The 26,270-nt window shown below is 43.6% G+C and overlaps 1 protein-coding gene and 1 long non-coding RNA gene across 2 annotated transcripts in view; one reads left to right on the top strand and one right to left on the bottom strand.

Annotated features, from left to right (window-relative positions):
- Positions 1-14,918, top strand: part of LOC115645963 — a 44,023-nt gene extending 29,105 nt beyond the window's left edge. The window contains exons 3-4 of the long non-coding RNA XR_003998881.1: positions 11,882-11,989; positions 13,811-14,918. This is a non-coding gene — a long non-coding RNA (uncharacterized LOC115645963). The remainder of the gene's footprint in view (positions 1-11,881; positions 11,990-13,810) is intronic.
- The window catches only part of AVL9 (AVL9 cell migration associated), an 87,284-nt gene that overhangs the window by 8,505 nt on the left and 52,509 nt on the right, over positions 1-26,270 (bottom strand). Inside the window, exons 11-14 of the mRNA XM_030551325.1 lie at positions 11,861-11,995; positions 10,155-10,374; positions 8,724-8,841; positions 7,786-7,839 (exon numbers count right to left, since the gene is read on the bottom strand). Of these exons, the coding sequence (XP_030407185.1) occupies positions 7,786-7,839; positions 8,724-8,841; positions 10,155-10,374; positions 11,861-11,995 (527 nt within the window). The remainder of the gene's footprint in view (positions 1-7,785; positions 7,840-8,723; positions 8,842-10,154; positions 10,375-11,860; positions 11,996-26,270) is intronic.

The following is a 26,270-nucleotide window of genomic DNA, read 5'->3' as shown; positions in this document are numbered from 1 at the left end:
GAAAGTCACATCTGCTAGCTTTATTGACAAGAGTGACAACTAGCAAACACGGGAGTTTTACGAGAGAATTCTCCAGGTGAAGGATGAGACACTAAACGACCCTTGAGTGAGTTTGTTGTGTGCTTGCTTGCCGTACACTTGCTGAGCCAAGGGCTTACTAGTGAGGCTCCAGCCTATCTTAAGATTCCTAACCCAGTTAGGACCCCTTAACAAGGGGGGAAGGCAGGAGATGCTAACTCAAGGAGAACAAAGGTTTAAAAAGCCAGCTCCTAAGCAACCAGAAGAGCTAGCAAATGAGAGTTTTGCAAGGGAGTATACAGACTGAGTATGAGAGGCAGATACACGTAATGAACACTCTAAACACAGGCCACTGAGGATATCCCTCCTGGGGAGGGAACCCCAGTTACTAGGAAGAGTCAGTAATGGCAATGGGGGATTCAGTTATTAGAAATAAAGATAGCTGGGTTTATGATGACCAGAGACCCACATGGTAAATTGCAGGTGCAAAAAAGGTTGCATGTCTTATGAGACATTTAGACAGCCTTCTGTGAAGTGCTGGGGAGGAGCCGGTGGTTGTGGTATATGTAGGTACCAAAGACACGAGGGATGGTAGGAGAGAGGTCCCGGAGGACAAATTTAGGCTGCTAGGTAAGAGATTAAAGCCCAGGACCTCCATGGTACCACTCTCTGAAATGCTTCCAGTTGCACACACAGGGCCAGAAAGACAGGCAAAACTGCAGGGTCTCAATGCATGGATGAGACAATGGTATAGGGAGGAGAGTTTAGGTTTATTACAGGAAGGATGGGTTCCACCTAAACCAAAGTGGAACCAGATTGTTGGCATGTAAAATTAAAAAGGTCACAGAGGAGTTTTTAAACTAAGGGCTGGGGGAAAGCAACAGGTGCCGAGGAGCACACAGTTTGGGTGGAAACATCCCTTGGGGATGAATTTATTGAAGGGGGGAAACTATATCCTAGTAAAGGGGATAGGAAAGAAATTAGTAAAGTACAGGTAGGAGCTAGTGAGGAACAGTCGAAGTCTCATTTATATATAACACAAAGGCAAACAACTGAATATTGACAAAATGAACAAATACTTGGATACAAATCCTAGAAATCTCAATACTAAAGTGGGTGAATGAGATTGCCTGTCATTAGAAGAAGATACTGATATAATACACATCATGGAAACTTGGTGGAATGAGGATAATCAGTGAGATGTGTTAATACCAAGGTAAAAAATATATACATGAAAGAGTATCAGAGGGGTAGCCGTGTTAGTCTGGATCTGTAAAAAGTGATAAACGAGTCCTCTGGCACCTTATAGATCAACAGAAGCATTGGAGCATAAGCTTTCATGGGTGAATACCCACTTCATCAGACACGAAAGCTTATGCTCCAATACTTCTGTTAGTCTATAAGGTGCCACAGGACTCTTTGTCGATGAAAGAGAGTAAGTCACAATGGTAGGAGAATGGCATTTTATATGAAAAAAAAGCACAGAGTCAAATAAAGTAAAAATTTTAAATGAATCAGACTTGATGATAGAATCTCTACGGATAGAAATTCCATGCTTGAACAATAAGAGTATAGCAGTAGGAATATGCTACCTACCACTTGTCCAGGATGGTGACAGTGACTGTGAAATACTCAGTGAGATTAGAGAGGATACAAAGGTAGAAAACCCAATATTAATGGGGGATTTCAACTATGACTGGTTATGTGTCTCCTCGAGAAGAGATGCTGAAATAAAATTTGTAGCCACATTAAATGGCTGCTTCTTAGAGCAGCTTGTCCTGGAAACCACAAAGGGAGACACAATTCCTAATATCATCCTAAGTGGAGCATAGGATCGGCTCCAAAAGGCAAGCATAGCAGAACCGCTTAGTAATAGTGACCATAATATAATTAAATTTAACATCCGTATGGGGGGGAAATGCCAAAGAAACCCAACACAATAGCTATTAACTTCAAAAAATGGAACTACACAAAAATGAAAAAACAAAAACAAAAACAGTTAAACAAAAATTAAAAAGAACAGTCACAAGGGTGGAATGCCTAAACTGCATTAAGACTATTTTAATACACCATAATGGAGGCTCAAACTAAATGCATACACCAAATAATTGTAATAAAGAAGAGTAACAGGATCCAAAGAATGCCAATATGGCTAAACAGCAGAGTAAAATAAATGCTTAGAGGCAAAAAGACATCCTTTAAAAATAGCAAGTCAAATCCTATTGAGGAATATAGAAAGAAGTATAAATTCTGGCAAGTCAAGTGTAAAGTATAAGAAGGCAGACCAAGAAAGAATTTGAAAAGGAAGTAGCTAAGGACACACAATCTGACAGCAAGAAACACCCATTAGGTACATCAGAAGCCGTAGTCAGTGGGGCAACTGGATAACCAAGGTGCTAAAGGAGCATGCAAGGAGGATAAGGCCGTTGTCGAGAAGCTAAATGAATTCTTTGCATCAGTCTTCATTGCATGAGACATGGGAGAGATTCCCGTCCCTAAGCCATTCTTTTTAGGTGACAAATCTGAGAAATTGTCCCAGACTGAGGTATCACTACAGAAGGTTGTGAAACAAACTCATAAAGATAAACAGTAATAATTCACCGAGATTGGATGGTATTCTCCCAAGAGTTCTGAAGGCACTCAGATATGAAACTGCAGAACTACTAACAGTGTTATGTAACCCATCACCTAAATCAGCCTCTGTACCAGGTGACTGGAGAACTAATGTAACGTCTATTTTTTAAAAAGGCTCCAGAGATAATCCTGGCAGTTATAGGTTGGTAAGCCTAACTGCAGTACCAAGCAAACTGGTTGGAACTATAACAAAGGTCAAAATCATCAGACATATAGATAAACATATTTTGGGGAAGAGTCAACACTGCTTTTGTAAAGGGAAATCAACCCTCACGAATCTATTAGAATTCCCTGAGGAATCAACAAGCATGTGGACCAGGATGTGACAAGGTCAACAGAATATACCTGGGCTTTCAGCATATGTCTACATCGCAACATAAGCCCAAGGTTAGTAGAACTTGAGTTAGCAGATCCTGGGCTTATTAACTTAGGGCTTGAGCATCTATGCTCATTTGTAACCCCAAGTTATGAATTTCTGAACTCCGAGTTCCAGCCTGGGGCTCCAGCATCTACATGGTATTATCTGGGCTGGGCCCAAGCCTAACCACACATGTCCCAGACTTCTTTACACCAAAATGTAGCTGCTCTAGCCCTTTGTTTGTGGCGCAGTGTGGGAAAACTTGATTGTCCATAAAACTTGACTGTCCAAAGAACAAAGGACGTTGGCCTGTGGGATACTCTTGGCGAACTCTCAGAGCAATGCAATAGGGCTTGAACCCATGGTACAAGGCTGATTCAGGCTCGGACCCCTCAAGGGTCCTGGGTCCAATGTGTGTGTAGATGGAAGGGGGGTTAGGTTTGAGCCTGAGTTGGAACCCTGGGTTTATGTTACAGAGTAGACATCATCTTTGACAAGGTCCCCCACAAAAGGCTCTTAAGCAACCTAAGCAGTTAGGGGATAAGAGGGAAGGTCCTCTCCTGGAGAGTAACTGATTAAAAGATAGGAAACAAAGAGTAGGAATAAAATGGTCAGGTTTTCACAATGGAGCGAGATAAATAGCAGGGTTCCCCCACGGATTTGTACTGGGATGTGTGACGTTAAGCATATTCATAAATGATCTGGAAAAGGGAGTGAACAGTGAGGTCCAAAACCGAGAACAAAAAGTTACAAAGGGATCTCACTAAACTGCGTGACTGGGTGAAAAAATGGCAGATTACATTCAAACTTGATTTGTGCAAAGTAATGCAAGCTAGAAAAAATAATCCCAACTATACATACAAAACGATGGGTCTAAATTAGCTGTTACCATTCAAGAAAGAGATCTTGGAATCATCATGGATAGTTCCCTGAAAACATCCAACTCAATGTGCAGCAGCAGTTAAAAAGAGCTAACAATATTAGGAACCATTAGGAAAGGGATAGATACTGTCATGATATAATTCCCCACTCTGAACCTTAGCGTCCAAAAGATGGGGTACCAGCATGAATTCCTCTAAGCTCAATTACCAGCTTAGAACCTGTAGCGCTGCCACCAACCAGGAATTCCAGTGCCTGGTACACTCTGGTTCCCCCAAAACCTTGCCTGGGGACCCCCAAGACTCAGACCCTCTGGATCTTAACACAAGGAAAGTAAACCCTTTTCCTCACCATTGCCTCTCCCAGGCTTCCCCTCCCTGGGTTACCCTGGAAGATCACTGTGATTCAAACTCCTTGAATCTTAAAACAGAGAGGAAAATGCACCTTCCCCCCTCCTTCTCTCTTCCCCTCCCAGATTTTCCATGAGAGAGAGAGTAATCCTAACACAGAGAGAAATTAGCCTCTCTCTCCCCCTTCCCTCCTTTCTCCCCACCAATTCCCTGGTGAATCCAGACCCAGTCCCCCAGGGTCTCACCAGAATAAAAAAAACAATCAGGTTCTTAAACAAGAAAAGTTTTTAATTAAAGAAAGAAAAAACAATAAAAATTATATTTGTAAATTTAAAATGGAATATGTTACAGGGTCTTTCAGCTATAGACACTGGGAACACCCTCCCAGCCTAAGTATTCAAGTACAAATGAAAATCCTTTCAGCAAAATACCAATTTGAATTCCTTCCAACCAAATACACATTTGCAAATAAAGGAAACAACCATAAGCCTAACTCGCTTTATCTACCTAGTACTCACTATTCTGAACTTATAAGAGCCTGTATCGGAGAGATTGGAGAGAAACCTGGTTGCACATCTGATCCCTCTGAGCCCCCAGAGTGAACAACAACCAAAAACTGACAGAACACACACAAACTTCCCTCCCTCAAGATTTGAAAGTATCCTGTCCTCTGATTGGTCCTCTTGTCAGGTGACAGCCAGGCTCACTGTTGTTGTTAACCCTTTCCAGGCAAAAGAGATATGAAGCACTTTTGTTCTATTAACTCTTACTTGTATCTGTTTATGACAGATTCAATGACAAAAATATCATAATGCCACTATATAAATCCATCATATACCCACACTTCGAATACTATGTTCAGTTCTGGTCGCCCCATCTCAAAAATGATATAGTAGAATTGGAACAGTTACAGGGAAGGGCAACAAAAATGATCAGGGTTATGGAACATCTTCCATATGAGGAGAAATTAAAAAGACTGGGACTGTTCATTTTAGCAAAGAGATTATGAAGGGGGGGATATAGGGTGACCAGAGGGCATGTGTAAAAAATCAGGACAGGGGATGGAGGGGTAATAGGTGTCTATATAAGAAAGAGCCCCCAAAACTGGGACTGTCCCTATAAAATCGGGATATCTGGTCACTCTAGGGAAGTCTACAAAATCATGAATGCTATGGAGAAAGTGAATAGGGAAGTTTTATTTATTCCTTTACATAACTCAGGAATTAGAGGTCACATGATGAAATTAATGGGCTAAATGTTTAAACAAACAAAGTGAAGTACTTGTATATACTCGTTCATAAGCCGAATATTTTTGGTAAAAAAGGAGTGACACATCAAAGAGCGGGGGTCAGCTTACAAATGGGTCTACACCAAAATTTGATGATGATTTTAAAACTCTATGGAATTACTGAATTGAATATTTAATACATTGTCGTTTTGTTTACCTGGAGCATCTGCAGGCATGGAGTCCTTTGGCTCTTTGTGGCCGCGGTTCACCGTTCCCAGCCAATGGGAGCTGCGGGAAGTGGCTTGGCTGGGAACGGCGAACCGCGGCCACAGGGAGCCAAGGGGCTCCATGCCTGCAGATGCTCCAAGTAAACAGAACGTCTCACCAGCAGCTTACCCTGACAGACCGGGAGCCAAAGTTTGCTGACCCATTTATCGATGTCAATACTGCAGCCTTTTAAAGTTGCAAAGGCTTTGTTTAGTGGACTAGATTGGCTTGAAAGGAACACTGAAAGAGCAGTGTTGCAGAACTGCATGATATTTGACCCATGTATTTCACAAAATGCTATGCCTTACAAGCCAATCAGAAAAATACAATGCATGATAGTACTATAGCACTAGTGTTAGTCTGCTACTGTGTAATTTGATCTCTTCATGCATTTCTACCAATGGACCTCTTGGAGAGTCTGCAGGCACGAAATCCCTCAGCTCCCAGTGCCCACACTTTGCCGTTCCTAGCCAATGGGAGCTGCGGGAAGTGGTGTGCCATTTGGAGCTGAGGGGCTCCATGCCTGTGAACGCTCCAGGTAAACAAAACGTCCAGGCCCTCTAGAGGCTTACCCTAATGGGCCAGAAGCCAAAGTTTGCCAACCTCTGAAATATAGGGTCGGCTTATGAAAGGGTCATACAGTTTTTGCTATTTTTACCTAACCATCTTGGGGGGGTCGGCTTATAAATGAACAGGCTAATGAACGAGTATATACGGTACTTCTTCAGACAAATCACGGTCAACCTGTGGAATTGTTGCCATGAGATGTTGTGAAGGCTGGGTCCAAGTGGTGGAAGTTGGAACTGGACAACAGAGGATGGATCACTCAAAATTGCCCTGTTCTGTCCATTCCCTCTGAAGCATCTAGCACTGGCCACTGTCAGAGACAGGATACTGGGCTAGATGGACCATCAGTCTGACGCAGTATAGCCATTCTTATGTTTAAAGGTAAGTTTTATTACTTTATACACATACAGTAGAACCTCAGAATTATGAATACTTTGGGAATGGAAGTTGTTCATAACACTCCCTTTATTTTATTTTTTTTAATAGTTTACATTTAATACAGTACTGCACTGTATTTGCCTTTTTTTTTTTTTTTGGTCTCTGCTGCTGCCTAATTGCATATTTCTGGTTCCAAATGAGGTGTGTGATTGATTGGTCAGTTTGTAACTCTGGTGTTTGTAATTCTGAGATTCTACTGTATAAGCACTCAAGGACCAACAGAGCTAAGAGCTTTATCTATTGACGCTCATGCATCAAAATTTATAGTTAACTTGCAACTGCAAGATTGAATTTATACCTATAAAACTCCACTGAAGATAATAGGGTTGCACAGGTGTAAATGAGGGCAGAATTAGGCTTGAAGAATCTTTACTGTTGATGGATGTAAGGACAGGAATGAACCCAGCTTAATTCTAGAATCTAGGCTGAGTTTTCAAAGCTGACGGTTATGGAAAAATATTTCTATTATTAAATTGAAAAAGTTGAATCAGGGACACAAATATTGAACCCCAAAGCATCAATTTTATCATTATTTTCAGTAGCATCAAATTGGAATTAAAAGGGCCAGATCCTCTGCTGACTGAAAAATCAGTGGAACTATGCAGAGGATCTGGCCCAGAGTTTAAAAAAAGAAAAAAATATACCAGAAAAAAAAATCATTGTACTTGAAATGTTTTAAAAGTTTTAAATTAAAATATTCGCAAGTGAACATTAATAAGTGGGTTAGCAAGAGGATATATCGCACTATGGAAAATGTAGCTCTAACAATATTTATATTCATCAATTTATTATTATTTGTGTTGCCCCAATACAAGGATCAAGGACCTACTGTGCTACGCACTGAACACACATATGAAAAGACAGTCATGCACTGGCAATGTTTTTCACTATCTCAGGCACATCCTTAGATGTTGCTAGTTTAGAAAGAGTGCAGCATCTGATTTCATGAAGAGTGTCAATTTCCATATCTTTAGAAGAACCTTGATTTATCTACATATTCTCAGTTTAGCAATAGTCAATAAGATATCAAAGTATTATATACTTACTGTGACAATCTTAACTTTACATCTGAAACAGAATATTGGCCTTGGAATGGGTGGCTGGAAGGGGAAAAAATATAGCGTTTTAATTTTGTCATTTTTTCCATAATGAAAAAAATCAGCATGGTTTCATTTGCTGGTTGTCCTCCACTGCAACAAAGAAAATATCTAGTTATACATGTCCCAGTTGTGGTTCAGTTGCAGGATTTTGATGAATCACCTGTAATCTGCCATCCATTTACAAACTAGACATGTTTCATCTTCTTTTCAAACTTCATAAAAAATGACAGCTGAGACACTCCTATGAGGCATAATGAGAGAAGTGATGTCTCAAGTAGCCATGTAAGGCTTCATAGATTTAAAAAAAAGCCATAAACTGAACTCAAAGGCATAAAAACTATGGCAAAGTCTACATTTAAAAAGGAAAGAATGCAACCTCTGAACCAAGAACACTGCTGTCAAATTATGATCCTGACCACTACTGCTCCCTGGAAATATAGATGCAATCAAAAATCCACAGGAACTAGCAGACTGTAAACCTCTAAGGAAAGGTGGATGAATCTTCCACATATTTACCCTCCCCACTAAGGAGGACAGCCAACTCTCACAAAGTTATTCAGAGACTTCCTACCAGCTTCCCTTCTGCCTTTAGGCAGAGCTTTAGCAAGCTTCTTCTCATCTATGCCCCGCAATATCAGTCAGGTACTAGTAATGAAAGAGACTGCACCACCCTGGTCTGAAGAAAAGGAGGTACTTCCAAAACCTTTACAGCAGTTCAGTCCTGAATATCTCAAAGTTTTCCAGAATTGCCTCATATATGCTGTAGGGAGGAGCAATGAAAGAGAACCTTGTAACATCCCATACAAAAGCTCTCTGATTCCATATAAGAAGAGCACAATAAAACCTTTATTTCCCCCCCCTTATTTCTGAACTTGGTTTCTTACCTAGAATTTACCTCTGCAAGAGCAGGATGCTTGTTGCTGTTCCACACTCTGTAGTTGTGTGTATTTTTCCAAGTTGCTACAAAGGCTGTTCCGAAGTCTGACAATATCTTTTCATTGTCTGATGAATAAAAAATAGAAGGTGAGTGGACCCGTGGCAATGCACTGAGGATGTACAAGAAGAAATGAAAGAGAGGTTTTGAAAGAAAACAGAAATGTCCTCGATTCTTGTCAATCAGAGAACATGGGGTTCCAGTTCCATAAACATTAGCAAAGCAACAAGCTATTATTTGGGGTTTAAAAAATGCCACTATCCAACACAAAAAGAGTTAAGGAAAGGAAAATGGAGTTCAGACAACCAAGAAATTCATTTAAAAGAACACTGACAACTTAGTTTAGATACAATTTTTTTTTAAATATCACTAATATGAATAAAACTGTATTTTGCTTTTTTGGTATCAAGCTGTTAAACATCCCCATATAATGAACGCAAACTGCACTGTGCCACCATATGAGAATCTGAAAGTGAAGGTAAGTGGCCTAGCTCTGTAGCAAGGCATTATCCAACAGCAGGGAACAAGTCAAAGAACATAACATTACCTGCACTGATCTTGCCCTAACAGCAGAACCCTGCTTTACTGTACTACATTAAACTTTAAATTCAATTTGAGGGGGAAGCCAAGAGTTACTAAAGTGTGAATTAATGAACAACCATCACACATTTCAGGTGTGTTACATTAATGTACCTTTAACAATATATTTACAAATACAGAAAATCTATCTAGAATATTCAGAAGGGAAAAGTAAAATCTATTATGGGGATCATGAAAAGCATGTTATGCCACAAACAGTTAGTCATCTTAAATAAAAGTACAAAGCTGGCAGATACAGAGAACACAGAGGACTTAGATATATCTATGTTTGAAGTGAAGCTTGATACAGTATTTGCTCAGGAATATCATAGGGTGGACACAGAATTGGTTGACAGGCAGTCAACTGAGAATAATTATGAAGGGGAGGGCAATTAAAAAGGGTCAATATTGGGCAAACAGAACTTTTCCTAAAAAATTTAGAGTTAGCTATTTAAATTCTGCATAAACAATTGGGAATAGCTAAAGTTCTAAATTAGCAGGATGTCTGCATGTATAAATTTCTATTTATGAGGAGAGGGTTAATGGAAATTAACACAAATACCCAAGAGAAAATAACAAAGGGGGAATATAATAATCTCTAAATCATTTAGAGTTAACAACGTAGAATAAAGCAAGAAATTAATGAAGATGGTCAAGGCCTTAAAAAAAAATTTTTTTTCAACTGAGATAAAGGATGAGCATGAACCAAGCTGAAAATGCAATGGGGCAATTGTTTACTATGCATTCAGCCTCCCCTGCCCATCCTCACACCTCAGCCCCAAAAGAGGTTACCAGAATTTACCTGGCTGCAGCACAGCAGCAAACAATGCATGAAGATAGGCACCAAACTGAGCCCTGATCCACTCGTCTCCTCCCTCCCAGCCAGTGCCATCGAGGAAAACATCATCCCTGTTCTCAGTTACATGCTTCACCAAGTAGTCTGCAAATCTCAGGTCAGCAGTTGTGAGGTTCAGGATCTTCCTGAGTTCTGGATCATGGATTTGGACAAGGGCTTCCTCTATCTGATTGAAATAATCCCAAGGGGAAAAAACAGTCTAATTAAAAAAACCTTCAGCATACAAAATCTGTAGTATTTTTTGTCAAATGAATAATTCATCCCCACCTACAACCACAACCAAAGTTAAGGAGAAACTGATGACCAAATTATGCTTCAACTGATCTCAGAATGAGATGATGGTCTGAAGTAGCCTGAGCTTGATGAATTTCCTGACAAAGGCTGCAGAAGCTTTGTCAGGATTTTGGGTATGTTCCTATAGGGTATGTTCCTAGAGATTCTTTCCTAAGACTTTGATTTATTGGCTGGCTGAGTTAATTTGCTACCTGCATATACACCTCTACCCAGATATAACACGGCCCGATATAGCATGAATTCCGATATAACGCAGTAAAGCAGCGCTCGGGAGGGTTGGGGGGGGGCATTGCCGCGCACTCCAGCAGATCAAAGCAAGTTCGATATAACGCAATTTCACCTATAACGCAATAAGATTTTTTGGCTCTTGAGGACAGCGTTATATCGGGGTAGAGGTGTAACTATTTAATGTTGTTGGGTGGTCATCATTATGCAATTCTAAACTTAATTCTTAGGGCATCTACAGCTTTCTGTTTGGGCATTTTTTTTATTGACGCTTAAATATAAAGTAAATAAACATGAGGAAGAGCATATTAGTGTTACCATAACTGTGTCTGTTTCTCAGTTATAAACATTTATTTTTAAGATATTATTAGGCAGCCATGAAAGTTCACTAAGAGAAAAATAAACCATGACTACCAAGGAGTCATATAGAGCTTTAAATAATATTCTGTGAAGTGTAAACACTGGATATAACGTATTACACCAGAAACTTATTAATATTTTTGAATATGAACAAAAGTTAAGGTTTTCCTGCTTAATAACTTATATAAATGCATATATACGGAATTCTAGCACTATAAGTGTGAGACTTTTCCATTTCTATTGTATTTAAGGGCTTGTCTCCACAGTGAAGTTGTTCTGGAATAAGATAGGATGTGAATTTACAGCACTAAGCTATTCCAGAATAGCTCCGTGTGTGGACGCACATTTGATTCAGTCAATTTCCTTTGATAGACAAGCCCATAGCATAGGACATAGATAGTTAACTGAACACACATCATGAAAACTTGTTCGGTTGTCCACTTTAAACAAAAGTACAAAATTTTTCAGTGAACCTAACTGGAAGCTTAGGAATATTTTTGTATGCGTTGTCTTTTAACAAAAGCTCTTTTAATAGAAAGTGTACAGGTAAGTTGTTTGGAGCAGGAACTATCTTTCTGTTATGTATTTGTACAGAACCTAGGACAGCGGAGTTTTGGTCCATGACTGGAACTCCTAGGTACCGATACAAAAAATAATAAATGTATTTAACAACTTCATTAGTAAACAAAGGCTCTTATTTTGACTTAAACACATTCATAATGCAACCCCTCTTTTTTTTAAGTTTAAAAAGTTTTTAAGAAGAGAATTCATACTTCTACAATTGCATCACTTAGATGCTTCTGCTGCCGGAACAGGATGTTGGTGGCTCCCGCAACAAAGCCACGGACTGTTACATCAGAGAGGAGGTGATGCTGTTGCAGTGCCATGTATGGCAAGCAAAGGTAACCCTAAGATAACGGAAATGTTAAATGATTAGTAAGATAAGGGGAAGGGAAAAACACCCCAAAACTCATCTGACTGTACTTACCCATCTCCACAGTCCTTCCTAGAGCTAAACAAAAGCAAGAACACCACCACACAGAGAGAACAAGCCTGATTATTGCTCTGCACCATGTTCCTAGCCACACTGCCACTGGAGTCTGATGTTGCTTTGCTATATTAAGCAAACATAAGAAACCAGGTTTCACAGAAATGGAGTATACTTGGTAATGGCTTATGGCGGTTTTCACTCTTAGGGTATGGCTACACTTGCAGATGTACAGCGCTGTGAGTTAAACCCACCTTCGTACAGCTGAGTAGGGAAAGCACTGCAATCTGTCCACAATGCCAGCTCCCAGCGCACTGTCGTCGCCACATTTGCAGCGGCATTGGGAGCAGCTATCCCAGCATTCAAGTGGCTGCAATGTGCTTTTCAAATGGGGGCTGAGGCGGAATGTGACAGGGAGTGTGGGGGGACAGAGAGTGGGTCTTTGGAGTGCTGAGAGTGTGTCAGCATGCTGTCTTGTAAGTTCAGACCCTCCTCCCTTCTCTGCCTCTTTCACTCACTGAAAGCAGACAGCAGCTGTTTCTTTTTTTCTCATAGACCAGATAAGCAGCCACTTGCCAAAATGGACCCCAAACACTTCCCCCTCCCCCCTCTTCAAGCAAACATTAGCTGTCGGCACTCCAAACGGAGCCCCCTCCCCCCCCCGCCTCTCACTCATTCAAAGCAAATAGTAGCTGTGTTTGTTTTTTTGATAAGCAGCCCCTGGAAACAGAGCTTTGAAAGGGCACTTCCTCCTCCAGAGTTCACAACAAAACAAGAGAGGATGCTTCAGTTAAAAGGATTATGGGGAGTTTCCGGAGGTCAGTCAGTGTGTAATAATGTTATTCCCCGTTTACACTGGAGCAGCAGCGTCTCAGCCAATATGCAACAGCTGTTATTCCTCTTGGGGAGGTGGAATACCGGCAGTGCTGTAGCTGCGGAGACACAGCACTGTACGTGCCTTGCCAGTGTGAACGGGGAGCGAGGTACAGCGCTCTGGGAGGCTTTATTGTGCTGTAACTCGCAAGTGTAGCCAAGGCCTTAGTTGACTGGTTGAAATCCAGCCCAGAGCTTCAGATGGTAACAGAGCTGACGAATGTGAAACGTGTTTGGTAGTCTCAATCCAGTTCTCATGTCCTTGGCATGCACAGCTAAGAGGACAAGAGCTGAATGGACAGGCAGACTATCCTCTCTTCCACAGTACAGTCTCTTCTGGCAGGACTCAGGTACACTGCCAGGACAGTTAGACACTCGTGCACTGTTGCTATCCATGTTTTTCAGGGACAGACTTTCAGGCTCCAGGGATAACTTTTTGTGAGCATGTGCATGCCTGCTTTAAAAAAAAAGCAGTAGGAGAAAAAGACTATGCTCTGTGCTTTTTAACCACTGTGTCCTTATGATACTAATTATACCAGTGCTTTCCAGGAAAATTGGCTATTTAAAAAAAAGTCTAAGTCTTTGATGTAGGTTATACCCACGTTTCAGTGATACAGCTGAGCATTATAGTTTTCATTTTAAGATAGAATTAATGTACCCCTTGAAACTCTAACTCAATTCCAACTGTTCAGTTACATAAAGCATTGTGCAGTTCATTCACTAACACTAACAGAAGGACTACAGGCATATTGGACAAAACAACAAGAGTGAATGTACATCAGCATGCAGTACATGGCAATTTGAAATATTTAATTCCATTGCAATATGGAAGAAAGGAATAAAACTACTACTTTTTTTCTAGATTAAACAGAAGGATCACTATCCAGATGAAAAATACCAACAACTAAAACAGAACTGCCTTTGTCAAAGAATAAGAGTTCTATGTTAGAGAGTCACCAACCTGGAGTATTAGGTTTCTGGAAAAATAATATTAAGGAAGTTGACAATGCAATATTTAATTGTCGTGTAATTTTAACAATCAGACAAGCTGTACCATTTTAGAAATGCTTTGCCATTTAAAAGAAAGAGGGCCTGATTCCAAACTCACCATGCAACTATGATGGCTTCTGATTTACACTGGTGTAAATGAGATGAGCATCTGACCTTATATAGCTGGCACTAAAATTAGTAACAAAAATCCATAACCTGTTTTTTCTTTGTAGTTTGTGCTCTTTTATACTAGGAAATACGTTACCACATGGTCAATAAAGCCAGTTCATGACCTTTTGGCACAATCTCATTCATCCAAATTTGGTCTGGTGGACTAAACTTTCTTTCCATAGTATGGAACAAACAAACAAAAACAAGAAAACAAACTTGTAAATAATCCTGTCTAAATAGCTTCGCTGATTATAAGACCAGAAGGGACCACTGTGATCAACCTAGTCTGACTTCCTGTATAACACTGGTCATAACATTTCCTTGAATTAGAGTATATATCTTTAAAAAAAAAAAATCCATTCTTGATTTAAAAATTGCCAGATCTAAAATGAAGTTCAGTTTCATGTTGAATTAAATTGTTTCCTGAGAGTAGACAATCTAGAAGTTATTGAAGGATGCTCATCACTAGAAATTGGTATATCTGTAATTTCCAGTTCTCTGCTTTGATTTCATTAGCTAAACTTGAATGAGAGAGTGCCTTTGTAGGGTGGAAGGTAAACATTAAAAAACATATTGTCAGCTAAATTTAAACTGTTTAGTTCTCCATTTTAAAACCCCTCTTAAAATCTTCAAGATTCTCCCCACTCACCCACTAATGATTTTGTCCTTTTAACAAATGAAAAAAGCACTGCTTTCCCCCTTTAAACTGATATTTCTAATTGAGCTGAAGTTAATATGACTTTGCATTTGCTTGTATGCAGTGTTGTTGTAACCGTGTCAGCCCCAGGATATTAGTGACAGAAAGTGGATGCGGTAATATCTTTCATTGGTCCAACTTCTGTTGGTGAGAGTGAGAGGCTTTTGAGCTCACACAGAACTTTTCTTCAGGTCTGGGAAATTTACTCAGAGTGTCACAGCTAAAAACAAGGCAGAACAGATTGTCTAGCATAAATAGTTAACATACATTTCAAAGGCCATGGCTACACTAGAGAGTTGCAGCGCTGGTGAGGGGGTTGCAGCGCTGCAATTTAGGATGTGGCCACACTTGCAAAGCACGGCCAGCGTTGCAACTCCCTGGTTGCAGCGCTGGCTGTACACTCGGTCGAGCCTCGGGTGTAGGGATTCCAGCGCTGGTGATCCAGCGCTGGTCAGCAAGTGTGGACGCCCACCAGCGCTTTTATTGACCTCTGGGGTATAAGGAGGTATCCCAGCATACCTTAGAAGCCTCTCTGGTAATCATGCACACTCCACTGACCTGGGCTCAGCTGACCCCACCTTTAAATGCCCCGGGAATTTTAAAAATCCCCTTCCTGTTTGCTCAACCAGGTGTGGAGTGCAATCAATCATTCAATCAATCAGTGACCATGCCTCCACGCCCCAGATGAGCCCCAGCATGGAACAGTTCCGAGCTGCAGGACCTCATCAGTGTTTGGGGTGAGGAAGCTGTGCAAGCACAGCTGCGCTCCAGCCGGAGAAATTATGATACCTATGGGCAGATATCACAGTCCTTGCTGAGAAGGGGCCATGAACGGGACGCGTTGCAGTGCAGGGTCAAAATAAAAGAGCTGAGGAGTGCTTACTGCAAAGCCCGTGAGGGAAATCGCCACTCAGGAGCTGCCCCCACAACCTGCCGTTTTTACAAGGAGCTGGATGCCATACTTGGGTGTGACCCCACTGCCAATCCTAGGAGCACGATGGAGAGTTCGGAGCAGGGAGAAGTGGGGGAGGGTGTAGAGGAAGCCGAGAGTGAGGCTACTGGGGTGGAGGGAGACATCCCAGAGTCCCAGGAGGCATGCAGCCAGGAGCTCTTCTCAAGCCAGGAGGAGGCTAGCCAGTCGCAGCAGCTGGAAGTTGCTGGTGAGGAAGAAGCTGAGGAGCGTGCTCGGGGTAAGCAGATTTTTATGTTTTGGGAGAGGACGGTTGGGGTTATGGCTGCCTGCATGCATGCCTAAACGTGGAATAGCCCATTGATTTGCTCTATCACGTCTCTGTAATCTGCCTCGGTAATCTCTTGAAAAGTTGCAGCCAGAGCGTGGGCAATGTGCTTTCGCAAGTTTATAGGGAGAGCCACCGTGGTCCTTGTCCCGGTCAGGCTAACTCGTCCGATCCACTGTGCAGCGAGGGGTGGGGGGACCATGGCTGCACACAGGCAAGCTGCATAGGGGCCAAAGCAAGCTGCATTGCTGTAGAAGACCCTCCCTTTCTTCCCAGGTAACATGCAGCAGTGATATATCTGGCAGTAGGAAACCCTGTTGAGAATTTAGGGATACTTGAGTGCAGGGCATCAGGTTCGCAGTCCCCCCCCCAGCCCCGCAGTGCGTTCCGGTCTCCCCACCCCCTTCCAGCATGTAGCCAGCCCCGCGGTGCGCTCCGGTCTCCCCCCCCTCCCCTTTCCAGCAGGCAGCCAGCCCTGCGGTGCGCTCCGGTCTCCCACCGTCCTCTTTCCAGCAGGCAGACAGCCCCGCAGTGCGCTCCAGTCTCCCACCCCTCCTTTCCAGCAGGCAGCCAGCCCCGCGGTGTGCTCCGGTCTCCCCCCTCCCCTTTCCAGCAAGCAGCCAGCCCAGCTGTGCGTTCCCCCCCCACACACACACCAGCAGGCCGGCAGTTCCGCGGACCGCCCCCCCCGGCCAGCAGCTCGCCACCTTCATGTTCCCTACTGTCCCTCGCCACCTTCATGTTCCCTACTGTCCCCTGTGTAAGCCACCAGCTACCTCCTGTACCCAGTGCAGATAAACCCCAGTGACCCATCGGTCAGTTTCCCCTCCCAGGTGAAGTTGGGGCAGAAACACTCACCCCATTGCTCGCCATGCCTTTGCTTCCCTGGCCTCTCTGTGTCATGTTAGGTATGTGGGAATGATGCTACAAAAAGTCTACAAACTCCTTCACTGTGTGATAATAAACAATGTAGCCTCTGTGTATTACATGTTTCTATCTATATTTTTTTTAGTGACCTTGGCTAATGCAGCCGGATCACCGGCCTCACGTCGCTTGCAGAACTTGAGAAAAAATCCACGAAAATCAAAAGAAGAATTGATCAAAGCAGTTATGAATCACTACAACAGAGAAAGTAGGAAGACGCAGGAATGGAGAGAGAAAATGTATGAGTGGAGGCAAACAGAAAGCAGGAGAAAGGAATTGGCTACCAAAAAAACATCAAAGCACTGGATAAGCCTCCTAGCTCGCCAAACTGACTCTTTCGAGTCTCTCGTAGCCATGCAGGCAGATCTGTACCGTGGTAACCCACACCCCTCTCAAAGCTCTCTTTCTTGTTCCCCAGTATTTGCACAAAACACCTTTCTCCAGCAGCCAGTTTCTTATTACTCCCAGCTGCCCCCAACACCTGTACGATCACCTACCAGCCCTGATAACTACAATTCTTACCCTGTGCACTCAACCCCCATTACTCTGCAGCATAGTAATCCTGAAATGCAGCAGACATTGAACAGTAATCCAAACAGGACATATTCAAACTTCTGAATGTACAGTCCACCACCCTAACCCCCCTGGCCTTTTATGTACTGTACTTTGAATAAAGGATTTTATGGCTTTTACAATACGTTTTATTATTGCAGGAAGTGGTAAATATTGTACCCCAAGGGTGAAAGGAGCAGAGCAAAGGCACCAAACATTACTGTTGGCTCTCAGCATCAAATTGCTCCCTTAAGGCATCCCTAATCCTTGAAGCCCTTTCCTGGGCCTCTCTAGTAGCCCTGCTCTCTGGCTGTGCAAATTCATCCTCTAGGCGTCGAACCTCGGAGGTCCATTCCTCACTGAATCTTTCACCCTTCCCTTCACAAATATTATGGAGGATATAGCACGCGGATATAATAGCGGAGATGCTGCTTTCCCCCAAATCTAGCTTCCCATAAAGACACCTCCAGCGCCCTTTCAAACGGCCAAAAGCACACTCCACAGTCATTCTGCACCGGCTCAGCCTGTAGTTGAACCGGTCCTTGCTCCTGTCAAGCTTCCCTGTATACGGTTTCATGAGCCATAGCATTAAGGGGTAAGTGGGGTCTCCAAGGATCACAGTGGGCATTTCGAGTCCCCTACTGTGATCTTGCGGTCTGGGAAAAAAGTCCCGGCCCTCAGCTTCCTGAACAGGGCACTGTTCCGAAAGATGCGTGCATCATGCACCTTTCCAGGCCATCCTGAGTAAATGTCAATGAAACGCCCACGGTGATTCACAAGCGCTTGCAGAACCATGGAGAAATACCCCTTGCGATTAACGTACTCTGATGCCAGGTGGGGTGGGGACAGAATAGGAATATGCGTCCCATCTATTGCCCCTCCACAGTTAGGGAAACCCATTTGTGCAAAGCCATCCACAATGTCCTGCACGTTCCCCAGAGTCACAGTTCTTCTTAGCAGGGTGCGATTAATGGCTGTGCCAACTTGCATCAGCACCATTCCAAGGGTGGACTTTCCCACTCCAAACTGGTTCGCCCCCGATCGGTAGCTGTCTGGAGTTGCCAGCTTCCAGATTGCAACAGCCACCCGCTTCTCCACTGGCAGGGCAGCTCTCAATCTCGTGTCCCTGCGCCGCAGGGTAGGGGCGAGCTCAGCACACAGTCCCATGAAAGTGGCTTTTCTCATCCGAAAGTTCTGCAGCCACTGCTCGTCATCCATGCTTGCAGGACGATGTGATCCCACCACTGAGTGCTGGTTTCCCGAGCCCAAAGGCGCCGTTCCACGGTGCTAAGCACGTCTGTTACTGCCACAAGCAATTGAGTGTCTTGAGCGTCAGGCGTTTCAATATCATCATCTGACTCCTCACTGTCACTTTGCAGCTGAAGGAATAGCTCCACTGCCATGCGTGATGTGCTGGCAACATTCATCAGCAAGGTCCTCAGCAGCTCAGGTTCCATTTGTAACAGAAATCGTGCTGCAGACTCACAATGCCGCCAAACTGCTCGGAATGTGTAGCAAAGCACCACGGGACGTTGGAACAGGAAGCGGAAAGACCCGCACACTTCCTTCCCCTTCCCACAAGCCACAGCGCCAAAATGGGACGAGGTGCTCTGTGGGATAGCTGCCCACAATGCACCACTCCCAACAGCGCTGCAAGTGCTGCAAATGTGGCCACACTGCAGCGCTGGTAGCTGTCAGTGTGGCCACACTGCAGCGCTGGCCCTACACAGCTGTACGAACACAGCTGTAACTACCAGCGCTGCAAAACTGTAAGTGTAGACATGGCCAAAGGACCATTCGAGGTGAAGTGGCCTGTTAACACTCCTCCAGTCATAGAGAGGAAAGGAAAGGGAGGAAAGCAGTTGGCAGGGGGTTGTGAGTGGGTTACAGATTGTTGTAATAAGCCATAAATCCAGTGTCTTTTGAAGGTTTGTATAGGTTTCCTTTGAGGATGAGGACTGATAGATCAGGCCATGGCTACACTTACAGTTCTGCAGCGCTGGTAGTTACAGCTGTGTTCGTACAGCTGTGTAGGGCCAGCGCTGCAGTGTGGCCACACAGACAGCTACCAGCGCTGCAGTGTGGCCACATTTGCAGCATTCGCAGCGCTGTTAGGAGTGGTGCATTGTGGGCAGCTATCCCAGCATTCAAGTGGCTGCAACGTGCTTTTCAAAAGAGGGGGGTGGGGTGGAATGTGACAGGGAGCGTGGAGGAGACAGACAGAATGGATTTTTGGAGTTGACACTGTTCTTAGCTCCCTGCCTTGCAAGTTCTAAGGACTGGAAGACACACAGTGCCTATCTTTAATCATTTTATAAGTTCTGACTCCCTTCCCCCACTCCTCTCTCATTCACTAAATGCAAATTATGTACTCCTAAATACCCGTCAGACCAGATAAGCAACTGCTCAATATGGACTTCCCCCTCCCCCTCTGCCGTGTGAGAGTGCTGTTTCTCTCTTCAAGCAAACAGCTGTGAACATTCCAAAGTAATTCCCCTGTCTGCCTCCGCTCGCTCAGCAAACAGGAGCTGTGTTTGTTTTTTAAATAAGCAGTTTGGCTGAACTCCGAGCTCTCCCTTTCTTCCGGTTTGTTGTGGACAGGAATTCTGGGATACCTCCTTATACCCCGGAGGTCAATAAAAGCGCTGGTGGGGTCCACACTTGCTGACCAGCGCTGGATCACCAGCGCTGGAATCGCTACACCCGAGGCTCGACCGGGTGTACAGCCAGCGCTGCAACCAGGGAGTTGCAGTGCTGGCTGTGCTTTGCAAGTGTGGCCACATCCTAAGTTGCAGCGCTGTAACCCCCTCACCAGCGCTGCAACTCTCTAGTGTAGCCATGGCCTCAGATATAGAGGGATGGCTTTGTGAAAAGTGTTCACCCACAGGTGACGTGATATTTTTGTCTTTTACCATTTTATGCAGTCATCTGTCCAGAGGATGAAAATATCATTGATTGTATCTCAGGTATATCATTTGTCTATCATTAAACAACTAACAAAATCATCCAAAGCCCAAGATTTGGTGGTGATGGGGGACTTCAACTATCCAGATATATGTTGGGAAAATAACACCGCAGGGCACAGACTATCTAATAAGTTCCTGGACTGCATTGCAGACAACTTTTTATTTCAGAAAGTTGAAAAAGCTACTGGGGGGAAGCTGTTCTAGACTTGATTTTAACCAATAGGGAAGAACTTGTTGAGAATTTGAAAGTAGAAGGAAGTTTGGGTGAAAGTGATCATGAAATCATAGAATTTGCAATTCTAAGGAAAGGTGGTAGGGAGTACAGCAGAATAGAGACAATGGATTTCAGGAAGGCGGATTTTGGTAAGCTCAGAGAGCTGATAGGCAAGGTCCCATGGGAATTAAGACTGAGGGGAAAAACAACTGAGGAAAGTTGGCAGTTTTTCAAAGGGACGCTATTAAGGGCCCAAAAGCAAGTTATTCCGATGGTTAGGAAAGATAGAAAATGTGGCAAAAGACCACCTTGGCTTACCCTTGAGATCTTGCGTGACCTACAAAATAAAAAGGCATCATATAAAAAATGGAAACTAGGTCAGATCACGAAGGATGAATATAGGCAAATAACACAGGAATGCAGAGGCAAGATTAGAAAAGCAAAGGCACAAAATGAACTCAAACTAGCTATGGGAATAAAGGGAAACAAGAAGACTTTTTATCAATACATTAGAAGCAAGAGGAAGACTAAGGACAGGGTAGGCCCACTGCTCAATGAGGAGGGGGTAACAGTAACGGGAGACTTGGAAATGGCAGAGATGCTTAATGACTTCTTTGTTTCGGTCTTCACTGAGAAGTCTGAAGGAATGTCTAGTATAGTGAATGCTTATGGGAAGAGGGTAGGTTTAGAAGAGAAAATAAGGAAAGAGCAAGTAAAAAATCACTTAGAAAAGTTAGATGCCTGCAAGTCACCAGGGCCTGATGAAATGCATCCTAGAATACCCAAGGAGTTAATGGAAGAGGTATCTGAGCCTCTAGCTATTATCTTTGGGAAATCATGGGAGACGGGGGAGATTCCAGAAGACTGGAAGGGGGCAAATATAGTGCCCATCTATAAAAAGGGAAATAAAAACAACCCAGGAAACTACAGACCAGTTAGTTTAACTTCTGTGCCAGGGAAGATAATGGAGCAGGTAATCAAAGAAATCATCTGCAAACACTTGGAAGGTGGTAAGGTGATAGGGAATAGCCAGCATGGATTTGTAAAGAACAAATCGTGTCAAACTAATCTGATAGCGTTCTTTGATAGGATAACGAGCCTTGTGGATAAGGGAGAAGCGGTGGATGTGATATACCTAGACTTTAGTAAGGCATTTGATACAGTCTCGCATGATATTCTTAGAGATAAGCTAGGAAAGTACAATTTAGATGGGGCTACTATAAGGTGGGTGCATAACTGGCTGGATAACCGTACTCAGAGAGTAGTTGTTAATGGCTCCCATTCCTGCTGGAAAGGTATAACAAGTGGGGTTCCGCAGGGGTCTGTTTTGGGACCGGTTCTGTTCAATATCTTCATCAACGATTTAGATGTTGGCATAGAAAGTACGCTTATTAAGTTTGCGGACGATACCAAACTGGGAGGGATTGCAACTGCTCTGGAGGACAGGGTCAAAATTCAAAATGATCTGGACAAATTGGAGAAATGGTCTGAGGTAAACAGGATGAAGTTCAATAAAGATAAATGCAAAGTGCTCCACTTAGGAAGGAACAATCAGTTTCACACATACAGAATGGGAAGAGACTGTCTAGGAAGGAGTATGGCAGAAAGAGATCTAGGGGTCATAGTGGACCACAAGCTTAATATGAGTCAACAGTGTGATACTGTTGCAAAAAAAGCAAACATGATTCTGGGATGCATTAACAGGTGTGTTGTAAACAAGATACGAGAAGTCATTCTTCCGCTTTACTCTGCGCTGGTTAGGCCTCAACTGGAGTATTGTGTCCAGTTCTGGGCACCGCATTTCAAGAAAGATGTGGAGAAATTGGAGAGGGTCCAGAGAAGAGCAACAAGAATGATTAAACTTCTTGAGAACATGACCTATGAAGGAAGGCTGAAGGAATTGGGTTTGTTTAGTTTGGAAAAGAGAAGACTGAGAGGGGACATGATAGCAGTTTTCAGGTATCTAAAAGGGTGTCATCAGGAGGAGGGAGAAAACTTGTTCACCTTAGCCTCCAATGATAGAACAAGAAGCAATGGGCTTAAACTGCAGCAAGGGAGATTTAGGTTGGACATTAGGAAAAAGTTCCTAACTGTCAGGGTAGTTAAACACTGGAATAGATTGCCTAGGGAAGTTGTGGAATCTCCATCGCTGGAGATATTTAAGAGTAGGTTAGATAAATGTCTATCAGGGATGGTCTAGACAGTATTTGGTCCTGCCATGAGGGCAGGGGACTGGACTAGATGACCTCTCGAGGTCCCTTCCAGTCCTAGAGTCTATGAGTCTATAAACCAATGATATACCTGAGATACAATCAATAATATTTTCATCCTCTGGACAATGAAAACTCCCTCAGATTTTTACCGCAACGTCAACAATCAAAACCTGTCCATTAAACTCTCTCTGGAATGCTCTTATACCAGCATCAACTTCCTGGACACCACAATCAGCTTCAACGATGGAACCCTTACAAGTATATACAAGAAACCCATGGATCACCATATCTCCCTTCACAGATCCAGTAAACACTCAGCACACACCCCAAGGAATCTGTTCTCTACAGCCAGGCACTCAGATACCACAGAATATGCTCCGAAGAGAAAGTCTTTGAGCCACACTCAAAATCACCTTCACAGAACAATGACATTCCACCAGAGAAGTAGATTGAATCATGGAACAGGCCACCCAAATACCCTGAGAGAACATGCTTTAATACAGAAATAAAACCATCTCTCTGACCACACATCCCTAGTTGTCACCTGACGCCCCCTGACTGGAATCCATACAGGATATCAAACAACTACAACCCATACTTAATGGGGACTCCAGGCTGGAAGAAATCTTCCCTGAACCCACTCTTCTGGCCCTCAAACAATCCCCCCCACCCAACCTCTCCCTCTTCCGACCATCAGAAGCAAACTGCTCACAGACCAGGACACACCAACTCAAAGCAGCACCAGACTCTGCTGAACAAGTGATGCAAAACCTACAGATATATCTTCACTGCTAGAATGATCAACACCCCCTTTTCACAACATGTGGTGTAGTTCCTCCAGTGCTCCAACAACAATAATGATGTGGGTGAAACCAGACAATTACTAAGCTCTCGAATGAACTCACACAGGAAAATGATTAAAGACAAAAATACCACATCGCCTGCTGGTGAACTCTTTTCACAAAGCAATCACTCTGTATCTGACCTCTCAGTCTTCATCCTCAAAGGTAACTTGCACAACACTTTAAAAGACAAGCCTAGGTGCTTAAATTCATAACTTTGCTAGACACTAAAAATCAAGGACTGAATAGAAACACTGGATTTATGGCTTATAATAACAGTCTATAACCCACTAATAACCCACTAATAATAGTGATCAATGGCTTCATGTCTAGTTGGCAGCTGGTATCAAGAGGAGCGCTCAAAGGGTCGGTCCTGGGGCTGGTTTTGTTCAATATCTTCACTAATGATCTGGAGGATGGCATGCACACCCAGCAAGTTTGCAGATTACACTAAACTGGGAGGAGAGGTAGATACGTTGGAAGATAGGGATAAAATACAGAGGGACCTAGACAAATTAGAGGATTGGGCCAAAAGAAATCTGATGGAGGTTCAACAAAAACAAGTCCTGTACTTAGGACGGAAGAATCTCATGCACTGCTACAGATAGGGACCGAATGCCTAGGCAGCAGTTCTGCAGAAAAGGACCGAGGGGTTACAGTAGACGAAAAGCTGGGTATGAGTCGACAGTTTGTTCTTGTTGCGAAGAAGGCTAACGGCATTTTGGACTGTATAAATAGGGGCACTGCCAGCAGATCGAGGGATGTGATCATTCCTCTTTATTCAACATTGGTGAGGCCTCATCTAGAGTACTGTGTCCAGTTTTGGGCTCCATACTACAAGAAGGATGTGGGAAAACTTGAAAGAGTCTAGCAGATGGCAACAAAAATTATTAGGGGGCTGGAGCACATGACTTATGAGGAGAGGCTGAAGGAACTGGGATTGTTTAGTCTGCAGAAGAGAAGAATGAGTGGGGATTTGATAGCTGCTTTCAACTACCTGAAAGGGGGTTCCAAAGAGGATGGATCTAGACTGTTCTCAGTGGTACCAGATGACAGAACAAGGAGTAATGGTCTCAAGTTGCAGTGGGGGAGGTTTAGGTTGGATATTAGGAAAAACTTTTTCACTAGGAGGGTGGTGAAGCACTGGAATGGATTATCTAGGATTATCTCATTCCTTAGAGGTTTTTAAGGTCAGGCTTGACAAAGCCGTGGATGAGATTATTTAGTTGGAGATTGGTCCTGCTTTGAGCAGGGGGTTGGACTAGATGACCTCCTGAGGTTCCTTCCAACCCTGATATTCTGTGATTCTACAAATCCCTCCACATCTGCTTTCCTCCACTCCCTTCCTTTCCTTCCAATGACTGGAGGGGTATTAATGGGCCTCTTCAAGGTCTCTTGAAATATGTGTTAACTACTTATGCTAAACAATCTGTTTCATCTTGTATTTAGCTGCGACACTCTGGTCTGGTCTAGACTACAGACTTACATTGGTATAACTACATCAACCAGGGGTGTGAAAAATCCACCTTCCCGAGTGACATAGTTATACTGACCTTACCCCGAGTGCAGACAGCGTTATGTCGGTAGGGGAGCTTCTCCCATCAACATAGCTACTGCCTCTCAGGGAGGTGGATTAACTACGCTGATGGGAGAACTCTTTGTAGTTGGCATACAGCATCTTCATTAAAGGGCTACAGCAGTGCAGCTGCGCCGATGCAACCTTTTAAATGTAAACATGCCCTCTAAGTAAGTTTCCCAGACCTGAAGAAGAGCTGTGTGTAAGCTTCAGAGGGGTAGCCATGTTAGTCTGGATCTGTAAAAAAACAACAAAGAGTCCTGTGGCTTATAGACTAACAGACGTATTGAAGGATAAGCTTTCGTGGGTGAATACCCACTTCGTCAGATGCAACTTTGCGGCCTGATCACTCTGTAAAAGATGAGACACCCCATCAAGAGTCCAGAGACCAGCCTTTTAGGGTCTTTTGCTGCAGCAAGTCACCATGCTGTGATTCAGCACTGCCAGCTGTTAGTTTTGTTTCGTTTCAAGGTTCAAGAGCACAAATATGAGGTGTGTCTCACACAAACATTTTCTCTATAAACTTATTTCTAAGGCTACGATTAGGTCACAGAATCCGTGACTTCCATTGACCTCTGTGACATTTTCTGCCCTGGGCTGGAGCTCCCAGTCAGCCCTGCCTTTGCAGCGCTCAGCCCCCAGTGCTGCCCAACCACGGCCGGCAGGACCCCGCGCAGCTGCCGAGCCATGGCTGGTAGGACCCCCTGCACCTGCCCAGCAGCAGCTGGCAGTGGGGACTCCCCAGAGGCTGCAGCCAGGGCCAGCGGCAGGGGTACCCTGTAGTTACCAGCTTCCTAGGTGAGGGGACCCTGCAGCAGCCCAGTCCCAGGAGCAGGGGGACCTTGGAGCTCCCATGCACCGCATTGGTGGGGACTCTGCAAGCCCCAACAGCAGTGGGTGCTAAACCCACCTATCCCTTTTCTCTGGGATATTTTTAGT

This window comes from Gopherus evgoodei, chromosome 2 (assembly GCF_007399415.2).
Source record: "Gopherus evgoodei ecotype Sinaloan lineage chromosome 2, rGopEvg1_v1.p, whole genome shotgun sequence".
Classification (NCBI taxonomy): Eukaryota; Metazoa; Chordata; order Testudines; family Testudinidae; genus Gopherus; species Gopherus evgoodei.
This window is presented reverse-complemented; position numbering and strand designations above follow the sequence as displayed.